This window comes from Anolis sagrei, chromosome 11, assembly GCF_037176765.1.
Source record: "Anolis sagrei isolate rAnoSag1 chromosome 11, rAnoSag1.mat, whole genome shotgun sequence".
Classification (NCBI taxonomy): Eukaryota; Metazoa; Chordata; class Lepidosauria; order Squamata; family Dactyloidae; genus Anolis; species Anolis sagrei.
Window position 1 is genome coordinate 14,368,490 of NC_090031.1, and position 14,149 is coordinate 14,382,638.

A 14,149-nucleotide genomic window follows, 5' to 3' on the forward strand; every position below is an offset into this window, starting at 1 on the left:
TGAACAAGCCAGTACATGCCGCATACCAGTACTGCCATCTGTTGAGGAGTTTTGAAGGTGGAGGCATTACTTTTCATTCAACACTTGTACTCATGTATAAGTCAAGGGGATACAATGGGGTTTTAAAAATTCCCCCTGGGATCTTGGAGTCTCAGTAGACTACAAGCTGAGCATGAGTCAACAGTGTGATGTGGCAACTTAAAGAGCCAATGCAATTCAATATACTATAATATAGTGGTATAGTACAATATAACATAATATATATTATATTGTAATATATTATAATACATTATAATATTATAATATATTATAATATAATATAATTTAATATAATAATTATTATTATATAATATAATATAATATAATATATTATATTATATTATATTATGGTATAGTATAATATAATACAATATATAGTACATATAATACTAATATTGTGCTGTGCTAATAATATAATATAATATAATATAATATAATATATAATGTAATGGAGTCTCAGTAGACCACAAACTGAGCATGAGTCAACAGTGTGATGCGGCAACTTAAAGGGCCAATGCAATTCAATATACTATAACATAGTGGTATAGTACAATATATATTATATTATATTATAATATATACAATATTATTATATATTATATATATATATTATATATATTATATTATATTATATTATAATATATACAATATAATATAATATATATTATATTGTAATATATTATAATACATTATAATATTATATTATATTATAATATAATATAATATAATATAAATTATATTATATTATGGTATAGTATAATATAATACAATATATAGTACATATAATACTAATATTGTGCTGTGCTAATAATATAATATAATATATAATGTAATGTAATACAATACAATAATACTAATAATAATACAATATAATATTAATATATTTTATAATACGTGTAATATTACTAATAATATTACCGTTTATCCCCATGTAATGCTGCGATTCTTGCTGGAAAAGGCAGCTGATATTCACAGCTGACCCTCTCTTTCCGCTTGAAGACCGTTCTTCGAGTTTCTCATGCAACATCTTGTTTGCCTTGATGCTCATTTCAAGCTGTGCTCTCAAGTTCTGTATTTCCGCCAGGAGTTCGTGCAAGTCTGGTGGCTGGTTTTGCTCTTTCCGGCATTCGTCGGCTGTGTCGCGGCAGCAATCTGAGGAAGTTTGTTTACTACTGTAAATAATTAAAAGGGCTCCGGACACTCCCCTCATCTTAATCAGCTGACTGAACCACAACAGTGACTTTCCCAATGGGTTCCTATGGCTGAGCGACAGTCGAACCCTGGTCTATAACGTCATTAATTTATTTTTTTACTTACAGTATTTATATTCCACCTTTCTCACCCTGCAGGGGACTCAATGCGGAATATATACATGGCAAACATTCAATACCATTAGACATACAATATATATAGACAGACACAGAGGCAATTTAACATTCCAGCTTTCCAGCTTTATGAGGGTATGCTCAATTCCGGTCACAGGGGGAGCTTCTGCTTCACTGTCCACTTGTGACACCAAGTCCTTGATGGAGTACTTCCTTATTCTTATGCACGCTGCTGGAAGGTTTTATGGTGTGGTAAATTAGTTAAATTAGCTTCCCCGCATAAAGCAGTACCTAAATTTCCTACTTGACAGATGCAACTGTCTTTCGGGCTGCATAGGTGAACAGCAAGCTAGACTATTAATGGTCAGGAGCTCACTGGACTGGCTGTGACATCTTGGTAAGGAGTGGTTTAATGCAGCTGGCTACTAACTCAATTATATATTTTTGGGATAAGCCTGATAGTAATCTTGTCAGCGCAGATTGTGTTTAAGTGCAGGCCAAGATCCTTAGGCACTGCACCCAGTGTGCCGATCACCACTAGGACCACTTTTACTGGTTTGTGCCAGAGTCTTTGTAGTTCGATCTTTAAATCCTCATATCGTGTCAGCTATTATTATTATTATTATTATTATTATTTTTAGCCGCTCTGAGTCCCCTTCAGGGTGAGAAGGATGGCATATAAATGCCGTAAATAAATAAATAAATAAAAATAAACTAGCTGCACCACAGCCCGGTCATATCATAGAATCATAGAATCAAAGAGTTGGAAGAGACCTCATGGGCCATCCAGTCCAACCCCCTGCCAAGAAGCAGGAATATTGCATTCAAATCACCCCTGACAGATGGCCATCCAGCCTCTGCTTAAAAGCTTCCAAAGAAGGAGCCTCCACCACACTCCGGGGCAGAGAGTTCCACTGCTGAACGGCTCTCACAGTCAGGAAGTTCTTCCTAATGTTCAGATGGAATCTCCTCTCTTGTAGTTTGAAGCCATTGTTCCGCGTCCTAGTCTCCAAGGAAGCAGAAAACAAGCTTGCTCCCTCCTCCCTGTGGCTTCCTCTCACATACAGTATTTATACATGGCTATCATATCTCCTCTCAGCCTTCTCTTCTTCAGGCTAAACATGCCCAGTTCCCTAAGCCGCTCCTCATAGGGCTTGTTCTCCAGACCCTTGATCATTTTAGTCGCCCTCCTCTGGACACATTCCAGCTTGTCAATATCTCTCTTGTCAACATAGCCCAACACTTTGTTAACTCTAGATTTGAACCCAGTACCCGTCTAAGAATTGTACATCAAACGTAACCAAAAGCTTTTGTGCCATTCATTTACAGAAACCATTACGCATTTGTACCAGAAGAGTTTAAGCCTGTTAAATAAACCTTTTATTATAGTTAACACATTACAACAGCACTTGCTGTTTAAAAACATAGCACAACTTTTTTAAAAGCCTGGCAACACTAAACACAACCGAAGATCAGGAAGCCAGAAGAAAAAAAATGTATGAAGCAAGGGCTTAGAAATTATCCATATTTCCCTTATATTGAGAAAGAAATCCTAGGATGCAGCAACAAGAGTTTTCCGGCTATTTTAATGGCGGAAAAAGCCAATAATAAAATAAAACACACAACCTACCAGCCCCATTGAAAGCTCTATCGCTGCAGTATATTTAAAAATAAATGTTCTTCAAGTTAAAAAAAACAAAGTTTTTGACTCGCTGGCAGAAATAGAGCTGGGAGGAGGATGGAAAGGGCGATGGAACGGAGACAAAGCCCTCCCCTGAAGATCTGAAAGCGCATGCCGGTTCATGCTGGGAGATGCGGCCTTTCAAGGAAGCTGGACCGGAGCAGCACAGGGCTTCACAGCCAGCACTTTGAATTCTGCTTTGAGGGGAGGATGGAAGAGAATTTCCCCATCTCTGCCCTTTCCTTCCCCCTTTTCTCCCACTTTGAAGTCTCCTATTTTTCATTTGTGAAAAATGAAAACACTCCCCAGGGGATGTAGCTAAGAAGGCAGCCCAAAAGCAGCCGATGCACCCCAATAACTGCAGAAACCATGTGTCTTCTAGGCTCAACGGTGTCCCCTTGGGAGGAAATATCAAAGGGGTAGAGCAATTCTTTTTGGGGGAACAATGACTTCCTTTGGACTCCCATAGCGTTTTGAGGTCTGCATGCTTCCCATGACACCGGTTGGCCCTCGCTTGGTACCTGCTTGGCTTCTGGTTGCTTCGTCCAACTTCTCGTAGACTCTGAGCTCCAGCCGCAAAGAATGCAGCAGGTCGTCATTCTCCAAGAGCTGGGACTTGTTGGCGTTCAGCTCCATCTGCACCCTGCAATGAGACCCCCAAACGGATTAGTAGGAGACGTTTAAATCTTCTAAACCTAGAGTTGGAAGTGTCCCCTCCCCAAGGTCCATTCAGTCCAACCCCCTTCTGTCAGCCAGGAGAAACAACCAAAGCCTTCCTGACAGAGGGCCACCCAGCCTCTGCTTCAAAATCTCCAGAGAAGGAAACTCCACTGGACTCAAGAGACTGCATATTCCATTGCTGGACAGCTCTGGCCATTCTTCCTAACTTTTAAATATGCTAGCAGTTTGAAAACATGCAAATGTGAGTAGATCAATAGGTACTGCTCCGACGGGAAGGCAACAGTGCTCCATGCAATCATGCCGGCCACGTGACCTTGGAGGTATCTATGGACAACGCCGGCTCTTCATCTTATTTATTTATTTATGACATTTATATGCCGCCCTTCTCACCCCAAAGGGGACTCAGAGAGGCTTACAAGATATATATTCATACAATATATTACATTATTAGCATAGTACAATATCAGTATATGTGAGTAGATCAATAGGTACCACTCCGAGGGGACGGCAACAGCGCTCCATGCAGTCACGCCGGCCACATGACTTTGGAGGTGTCTATGGACAATGCTGGCTCTTCAGCTTATTTATTTATTTAGTTGTGACATTTATATGCCGCCCTTCTCACCCCAAAGGAGACTCAGAGCGGCTTACAAGATATATACTCATACAATATATTATATTATTAGCATAGTACAGTATCAGTATTATTTGTGAGTAGATCAATAGGTACCGCTCCGACAGGAAGGCAACAGCGCTCCATGCAGTCACGCCGGCCACATGACTTTGGAGGTGTCTATGGACAATGCTGGCTCTTCAGCTTATTTATTTATTTAGTTGTGACATTTATATGCCGCCCTTCTCACCCCAAAGGAGACTCAGAGCGGCTTACAAGATATATATTCATACAATATATTATATTATTAGCATAGTACAGTATCAGTATTATTTGTGAGTAGATCAATAGGTACCGCTCCGACGAGAAGGCAACAGTGCTCCATGCAGTCATGCCGGCCTCATGACCTTGGAAGTGTCTATGGACAACGCTGGCTCTTTGGCTTATTTATTTATTTGTGATACCGCCCTTCTCACTCCAAAGGAGACTCAGAGAGGTTTACAAGATATATATACATACAATATATTATATTATTAGCATAGTACAGTATCAGTATTATATGTGAGTGGATCAATAGGTACTGCTCTGGCAGGAAGGTAACATGCCAGAGCGCTCCATGCAGTCATGCCAGCCACATGACACTGGAGGTGTCTATGGACAACGCCGGCTCTTATTTATTTTTTATGACATTTATATGCCACCCTTCTCAACCCGAAGGGGACTCAGAGCGGCTTACAAGAGATATATCACACACACACATACAATATATTATATTATTAGCATAGTACAATATCAGTATTATATATTACTATATTGTACTATACCATTGTATTGTAATATTAGTATTACATGTACTATAATTTTTATAATTATAATATTGTATTATTATTATATCGTATTACATTAGAATATTATAAATATTAAATGTATATACAATATATTATATTATATTATATTATATTAATTATATTATATTATATTATATTATTAGCATAGCACAGGAGACAAGGTGGAACTGTCTTCTGGCCCCCTCTCTCTTCACTCTGGCCCAGAGCAGTAGTTGGTGCTGGAGGGAAGGGTCCCCAACTGATAACATAGGCAGGAGATAAGGTGGAACTGTCCCCTGCCCCCCTCCTCTCCATTCTGTCCCAGAGCAGTAGTTGGTGCTGGAGGGAAGGGTCCCCAACTGATGACATAGGCAGGAGACAAAGTGGAACTGTCTTTCTTGCCCCCTCTCTCTTCATTCTGGCCCAGAACAGTAGTTGGAGCTGGGGAGAGGGGTCCCCAACTGATGATATAGGCAGGAGACAAGGTGGAACTGTCTTTCTTGCCCCCTTCTCTCTTCATTCTGGCCCAGAACAGTAGTTGGAGCTGGGGAGAGGGGTCCCCAACTGATGACGTAGGCAGGAGACAAGGTGGAGCTGTCCCCTGGCCCCCTCTCTCTTCACTCTGGCTCAGAGTAGCAGTTGGAGCTAGGGATAGAGGTCCCCAACTGATGACACAGGCAGGAGACAAGGTGGAACTGTCCCCTGCCCACCCCCTCTCTCTCCATTCTGGCCCAGAGCAGTAGTTGGTGCTGGAGGGAAGGGTTCCCAACTGATGGCATAGGCAGGAAACAAGGTGGAGCTGTCCCCTGCCCTCCCCCCCCCCCCGCCCTAGCCCAGAGCAGTAGTTGGTGCTGGGAGAGGGGTCCCCAACTGATGACATATGCAGGAGACAAGGTGGAGCTGTCTCCTGGCCCCCTCTCTCTTCACTCTGACCCAGATCAGCAATTGGTGCTTAGAAATGGAGATGAGCACCAATCCCCAGAGTCAGACACAACTAGACTTAATGTCAGGGGAAAACCTTTATTTAACTTTACCTAGTTGCAACTATTCTTGCATTCCCATCTCACAGCATATTTTTGGACATTTTTGGTCTTTTCTGGAGGTCTCCAGGAAGAGCAACCTTTTAAAACGATGCAATCCTCCCATTAATCGTGTGCACAGCAGGTTAACCACCAGCTGCAATAAATCCTGTCAATCAAAAGGTTGGAAGTTTGAAGCCCGGGTTGGGAGTAAGGGCCCGACCTTCCGCCCAGCTCACTGCCCATTTAGCAGATCGAAAACAGCTGTGAGTAAACCAATAGGTACTGCTTAGTGGGAAGGTGTTTTAATGGCATCATAAGGAAATACCGATTCGATCAAAACAGGAGGAAGTCTGTGAGCAGGGCTTTTCAAAATGGAGGGTGGAGCGACAGCACCCCCATGGCCAGAAACAAGCACAACCTCCAAGACGCCGAAGATGGGAAAAGCCTATATACCTCTATCTGTACTGTTTTCTGTCCTGTTTGTGCTTAACGGCATTGGATGTTTGCCGTATGAGTTCTGTGATCTGGCCTGAAGTCCCCTTCGGGGTAAGAAAGGTGGGATGTAAATACTTTTTAAAATGTAATTTTGATGATTTTGCTTGTTTATGTTTTTGGTTTTATTTTGCTGTAATATGTTGTCTGGGCTTGGCCCCATGTAAGCCGCTCTGAGTATGGGGAGATGGTGGCGGGGTATAAATAAAGATTATTATTATTATTATTATTATTATTATTATTACTGTAGATAAATAAATAAAGATTTACAAAAAGATTTTCCAAAACCAAAAGTGGATTTCCAACCACTTCCCATCTTGTGTCCCTTTTTGGGTAGCTTTGGTAGCCAACAAATGCTTCCTGCTTTGAGTTTGGATACTCCAAAACCATCTTGTGGAGCTGGACCAGAGGGCGGAAGAGGCTGAAATAAGGCCGCAGAGCAATACCTGTTCAATTCGTTCCGGACACTGTAAACCTCATCCGTCAGGCGGCCGTTTTCTTCCTCCCGTTTCCTGACTTCCTTCTGGAGCGTCTCGTTCTCCTTCCTGAGGCGCTCACAGTCCGCATGAAGCTGCTCCAAGGCCAGGTGCTTCTTGGACAGAGATTCGCGTAACTTCTCATTCTCCTTCTGTTTGTCTACAAGGAGAAGAATTCTATTTTTAATGGAATTGAATTTATATTTCATTCCATTGCCCTTGATGACATGTGGCCAGAAAAAGGACTGGCTTCTCTGGCTGCATTGAGATCCCTCCACACCAAGGCTTCCACTTTTCCACTTGTGACCCCTGTCTGTACGAGGCATATAAAGTAAGTGCTAAAATCAAAACATTTACTGATACACAATCAGCATTTGCAAGGCTTGCCAAAGACGGTCAGTATTTATCTTCTTTCAGAGTTCGGCTGAAACATATTTTGCAAAGTCTACTTGTAAACACGCCACGTTGTTGTTCACAGGTTTGTGTAAATGGGTGGCACTCAGAAACTTTTCCCTGTTGCCAAATCTTCCATGACCTAAAACAATTGAGCACTGACCCCCATCCCATTTGGGGTCGCAAACCTGATCTACACCACCTTAACTGACAATAGAAGTAACATCAGAACCAAAATGTAGGCTTCTCACTCTAACATTGCCACCTTTCAGCTTTTGACCAAGGAAGAAGCCAGTGAAGCTTTAAATGTCTGCATAATCTATTTTGGCCCAATAGAGCAAATTAAGAACTTTGACCCAAAAGCAAAGTACTGGCTGCTGAAGCTGATAAACAACTGCATTGCATCCTGTCAGATCCCTAAAATCTGGAGGACAGAAAGAGTCAAAGCCATCTTGAAGCCAGGCAAAGAGCGCCATGACCCAGAACGTTGTATGCCAGAACTTTACTGAAACCAATAAGCATTTGTACCTGAATTATTCAAGCCTGTTCAATAAACGTTCCTGTTATTTTTATCAACTTATACAAGTCTCAGTGTGAATACCTTTGTGATCAAAGCATTATTTAAGTCAGCTTTTTAACAGCCTCTAAGAAAACTATAGTGACACAGAGTGGGTCACAGAACAACCTCTTAATAATACCTCAGTCTGTTTATTCTTAATATGGTGGCAGCAGGTATCTTTTAAAGAATCATTTTAAGTCTCTTAGTTCCAGTGGCCCCAGTTCTTAATTTCTAAATAGATAGTTGGCTCAGCAACCATACTCCCTCTATACTTTGGTGAGTTAAGTCTGTAGTGGTGGTGCTATTGTTATAATTTGGTAGGCTGCTGTGTGGTCGTTATAATTTAGTGAAGCAGCGTTGGGATTTTTTAAATTATCGAATAAAGTTCCCTACTTTTCCCTATGTTCGTTATACCACCCTTCTCACCCCAAAGGGGACTCAGAGCGGCTTACAAGATATATGTACAAACAATATATTATATTATTAGCATAGTACAATATCAATATTATATATTACTATATTGTACTATACCAGTGGTTCTCAACTTTCCAAATGCCGCGACCCCTTAGTACAGTTCATGTTTTGGTGACCCCCAATCATAAAATTAATTTCGTTACCACTTCACAACTGTAATTTTACTATTTTAATGAATTATACTGTAAATATGCAGGATGTATTTCCATTCATTAGACCAAATTAAGCACAAATACCCAATACACCCAAATTTTAGTACTGGGGGGAAGTTGGAGGGGATTGATTTTGTCATTTGGGAGTTGTAGTCACTGGGATTTGTAGTTCACCTACAATCAAAGAGCAGTCTGAACTCCATCAATGATGGAATTGAACCAAATTTAGCACACACAAGTCCCATAACCAGCAGAAAATACTGGAAGGGTTTGGTGGGCATTGACCTTGAGTTTTGGAGTTGTAGTTGACCTATATCCAGAGAGCACTGTGGACTCAAATAAATGATGAATCTGGACCAAATTTGGCATGAATACTCAATATGCCCAAACGTGAACACTGGTGGAGTTTGGGGAAAATAGATCTTGACATTTGGGAGTTGTAGTTGCTGGGATTTATAGTTCACCTACAATCAAAGAGCATTCTGAACCCCACCAACGATAGAATTGGGCCAAGCTCCTCACACAGAACCCCCATGTCCAATAAAAATACTGTATTTTCTTATGGTCTTTGGCGACCTCTCTGACACCCCCTCGCGACCCTCCCAGGGGTTTTGACCCCCAGGTTGAGAAACGCCATACTATACCATTGTATTGTAATATTATTAGTAATATTACATGTAATATAAAAATATATTATAATATCTTATTATTATCAGTATTATATTGCATTACATTATAATATTATAAATATTATAAAAAAGTAATAAGCAATGTATGCAAACTTTATTTCATACACAATATAATTAAAAGTATTGTTTATTAAACTACCCTCAGGTTATGCATATAAGGCGTCTATGAAGCATCAATGGATTTGGCGTTTAGACTTGGGTCTCCTTTGCAAGATATCGTCTTACGTATGCATATACAAAATTCAGGAAAAACCCAAATCCCAAACACTTCTGGTCCCAAGCATTTGGGATAAGGGAAACTCAACCTGATGATGAATCTCACAAAGCTTTGAAGAACTTGCATCTTATTTTGCGCTTTTCAGTTGGTCCAACCAAAAGTATCACTGCTTTGCGGATGTTATTCAACTTATTGAAAAGCTGCTTGGCTTCATATCTTTCCTTTTTTTAATAACATCCCCCCCCCCCCTTTCACCTGAAACCAAAGTGCCCAGGGAATCCAGGATCGACATTTTTTAAAATAAAAAATAATTAAACGCACAGAGATGCCAGAGAAGTAATAACCAAAATGAGAGGCTCCTCTGACGTTTACAATTTTGCATTCCAATTTTCCGCAGCGGCGTTGAAAGAGAAACGTTATTTGAAATAAACAGAAAGGGGGGGCTTCAACTCCGGCAATATCTCAGTTCCATAAAACTATAGTTAAGAAGAAGGCGGAAAGAGAAAAAGTGCTGTGACCTTTCCATATAGGTAAAAAACTTATTGGGGATGGATGGATTCGCCTTTTTCTCCCCAGTCCACATCCATCTTATGTGTATGCAGTCACGGGTTTTATGTGATTTTTCAAAAGCAGGTGGGGAGACCATATTTGAATCATATGCAATTTCAATTTTTTGCACATATTTTCACCTTCTTTGACACTGATTTGAATTGTTTCCATTTCAGAGAGGTTCTTGGAGCCACGTTTTCTACTTGTCATGAACTACAATGCATAGTTTGAATGGAATTGTATGAAAGATGTATGGTTGGGGTCTAGATAGTCTAACGATCCCATCCTAGAAAACTGAGGCCTAGAAAACTACAAGATGAGGAGATGAAGAATTCATGGACTGTAATTAAAGGTTGTTGAACTGCTGACATTGATGACCAGTGATAATGATTAACTGTTGAACTTGTGGGGGGAAACAACATGTTTACATTATCAGAGACATTGGCTCTTTAAGTTAAGGAAATGTTTACAAGGTTCCTTACGTTAAGAAGGAAGTCAACACAAGGATCCTTACATAGAATCATAGAATCAAAGAGTTGGAAGAGACCTCATGGGCCATCCAGTCCAACCCCCTGCGAAGAAGCAGGAAAACTGCATTCAAAGCACCCCTGACAGATGGCCATCCAGCCTCTGTTTAAAAGCTTCCAAAGAAGGAGCCTCCACCACACTCCGGGGCAGAGAGTTCCACTGCTGAACGGCTCTCACAGTCAGGAAGTTCTTCCTCATGTTCCTCATGTTCAGATGGAATCTCCTCTCTTGTAGTTTGTACGCTTACCAACACCAATTAAGGAGAGTCAACATTTGGCAGGAACTAAAATGAAGCCAGGATGTTACAGGTTGGAAAAACATCTATCACTAGCTGTCCCCTGCCATGCGTCTGTGCATATGTTTTCTGTGTGTATATGTGTGTGTGTATGTGTATATATGTGGTTCTGCACATGCATTGTAATGTATTTTTAAAATTTTTTGGCCTTTTAAGTTTCTTCCGCTGTGTTTTTCAGTGTTTTCATGAGTGATGATCACTCGTTGACCTGATAGGTGTACTGTGTCCAAATTTGGTGTCAATTTGTCCAGTGGTTTTTGAGTTATGTCAATCCCACAAAGGTATATTTCATTTTTATTTATATAGATTGAACAAAATCTGGCTACCAGTACAAAAAAACTCTAAAATCAAAACAGTAAATAACGAACAACACTCAAAACAGGGGAATTCCAGACAAGAAACAATCAGGGCCATCTAATCATCACCCAATAAAGGATCCTCCAAGCAGGATGCAGCCAGACCTTGAAGCTGCAAGGCCATTCAATAATAATCAAGGTGGCCAATTGCAACATTCACGCCTGCCTCAAACAGACAAGAGTTCTCTCTTCCATCCTGGACATTCCACAGATATGTAAACCTCATTTGCCTAGTTTCCAACAAACCTCACAACCTCTAAGGATGCCTGCCATAGATGGGGGCAAAACATCAGGAGAGAATGCTTCTGGAACGTGGCCAGACAGGCTGGAAAACTCACAGCAACCCAGTGATTCCAGCCATGAAAGCCTTCGACAACACATGGTAGAAATTATTTTAAATGGGACAGGTTTTTTGTTTTTTGCCCTTCTCCCTAACATCCCCTTTATCTTACCTCGAGATCCTTGTGCCAGCATTACGTTTAGGACCTGATTTTGCTCTCTCAGGAAATGAATTTCAGAAGTCAGGGAATGATGTTGCTCTACGCCGCGGATACAAACGTTTGCCGAACCTATAAATATATACATAAAAATGATTTATGAGCCATCTCTAGGTCAGTAAAGATTAAACTTCCCCAGACAAGAACAATTTAAACAATGCAGGCGGGGCAGGTGGGGAGGGACAGGCAGGCTTACAAAAAGCTATTTATCCCTTATACATTCTGAAGGTTATCATCACGACAGAGCGAAAGGTAATTCAGGTGGACTGTGAGCAAGCTGTCCCAACAGCCCTTGTGACGCCTGGCCAATATCAGCAAAATTGCAAATTATCCCTGGAAGATAATGGCAATCGGGCGCAGGCACTCACACACTTATCTTGGGCCTCCAGCCAGAGATTGTGCGGAGATGGATTGGCAGTCGTTTTCAACGCCCCAATAAATTACCACAGTCTAAGAGAATGATATTTTTTGCATGTTGAGGAACCCGTCCACAGAAACAGCATTGGATCAGGCCGGACAGGAGTTCAGCAAGTGGGCATCGAAACTACTGGCTGAGTTTGCTGGGAGTTGTGAAGGTTTGAAGTCCAAAAGATCAGGAGGAATAACACTGACCCTCTTGGAAGAGTTCATGAAACCCACCAAGTCCTACCCTCAATGTGAGGATAGACTTATAAAACAACTCTTCCATCCTCCAATCTTTGTGCAAGACCCTCAAAGACTTGGAAGATGGGGAATGCTGACAAACTCAAGATTGGTAGATGCCTCCACAGTTGTAGATTTTCCACCACCGGGTCCTTCTGCCTTGGTTCCAAGACTTGGAAGATGGGGAATGTTGACAAACTCAGGATGGGTAGATGCCTCCACGGTTGTAGATTTTCCACCACCAAGACTTTCTGCTTTGCTTCCCAATGAAACAGGGAAGAGGGCATCTCTGGTTCATCTCAGTCAGCCATTGAAAAGGAAGACAAACCTTTGGTCCACCAAGAGCTTTGAACTCATACATTTTTAACTACTAGCTGAGTTTTCTGGGAGTTGTGAAGCTTTGAAGTCCGAAAGATCAGGAGGACTAATACTGACCCTCTTGGAAAAGTTCATGAAACCCACTAAGTTCTACCCTCAATGTGAGGATAGACTTATTTAACAACTCCTCCATCCCCCGATCCTTGTGCAAGACCCTCAAAGACTTGGAAGATGGGGAATGCTGACAAACTCAAGATTGGTAGATGCCTCCACAGTTGTAGATTTTCCACCACCGGGTCCTTCTGCCTTGGTTCCAAGACTTGGAAGAGGGGGAATGTTGACAAACTCAGGATGGGTAGATGCCTCCACGGTTGTAGATTTTCCACCACCAAGACTTTCTGCTTTGCTTCCCAATGAAACAGGGAAGAGGGCATCTCTGGTTCATCTCAGTCAGCCATTGAAAAGGAAGACAAACCTTTGGTCCACCAAGGGCTTTGAACTCATACATTTTTAACTACTAGCTGAGTTTTCTGGGAGTTGTGAAGCTTTGAAGTCCAAAAGATCAGGAGGTCTAATACTGACCCTCTTGGAAGAGTTCATGAAACCCACTAAGTCCTACCCTCAATGTGAGGATAGACTTATAAAACAACTCCTCCATCCTCCAGTCCTTGTGCAAGACCCTCCAAGACTTGGAAGATGGGAAATGTAGGCAAACTCAAGATTGGTAGGTGCCTCCACAGTTGTAGATTTTCCACCACCTGGACCTTCTGTCTTGGTTCCAAGACTTGGAAGATGGGGAATGTTAGCAAACTCGAGATTGGTAGATGCCTCCACGGTTGTAGATTTTCCACCACAGGACCTTCTGCCTTGGTTCCCAGACTTGGATGATGGGGAATGTTGGCAAACTCAAGATTGGTAGATGCCTCCACAGTTGTAGATTTTCCACCATCAGGACCTTCTGCCTTGGTTCCAATACTTGGAAGATAGTGATTGCTGGCAAACTCAAGATTAGAAGATGCCTCCCCAGTTGTAGACTTTCCCCCACCAGGACCTTCTGCCTTGGTTCCAAAACTTGGAAGATGGGGAATGTTGGCAAACTCAAGACTGGTAGATGCCTCCACAGTTGTGGATTTTCCACCACCAGGACCTTCTGTCTTGGTTCCAAGACTTGGAAGACAGGGAATGCTGGCAAACTCAAGATTGGTAGATACCTCCCCAGCTGTAGATTTTCCCCCACCAAAATCTTCTGCTTTGGTTCCTAAGAGAACAGGGGGGAAGCCATCTTTGGTTCATCTCAGTGAGCCAGGAGAAGACCAGCAGACAT

The 14,149-nt window shown here is 41.5% G+C and overlaps 1 protein-coding gene across 4 annotated transcripts in view; it reads right to left on the reverse strand.

Annotated features, from left to right (window-relative positions):
• Window positions 1-14,149, reverse strand: part of CDK5RAP2 (CDK5 regulatory subunit associated protein 2) — a 144,606-nt gene that overhangs the window by 15,863 nt on the left and 114,594 nt on the right. For 3 of the 4 annotated variants that reach the window (XM_067471894.1, XM_060757314.2, XM_067471893.1), the window contains 4 exons: window positions 11,821-11,937; window positions 7,127-7,316; window positions 3,567-3,688; window positions 958-1,191 (listed from right to left, as the gene is read on the reverse strand). In XM_067471894.1, the coding sequence (XP_067327995.1) occupies window positions 958-1,191; window positions 3,567-3,688; window positions 7,127-7,316; window positions 11,821-11,937 (663 nt within the window). The remainder of the gene's footprint in view (window positions 1-957; window positions 1,192-3,566; window positions 3,689-7,126; window positions 7,317-11,820; window positions 11,938-14,149) is intronic. The other variant, XM_067471895.1, reaches the window with a different exon arrangement.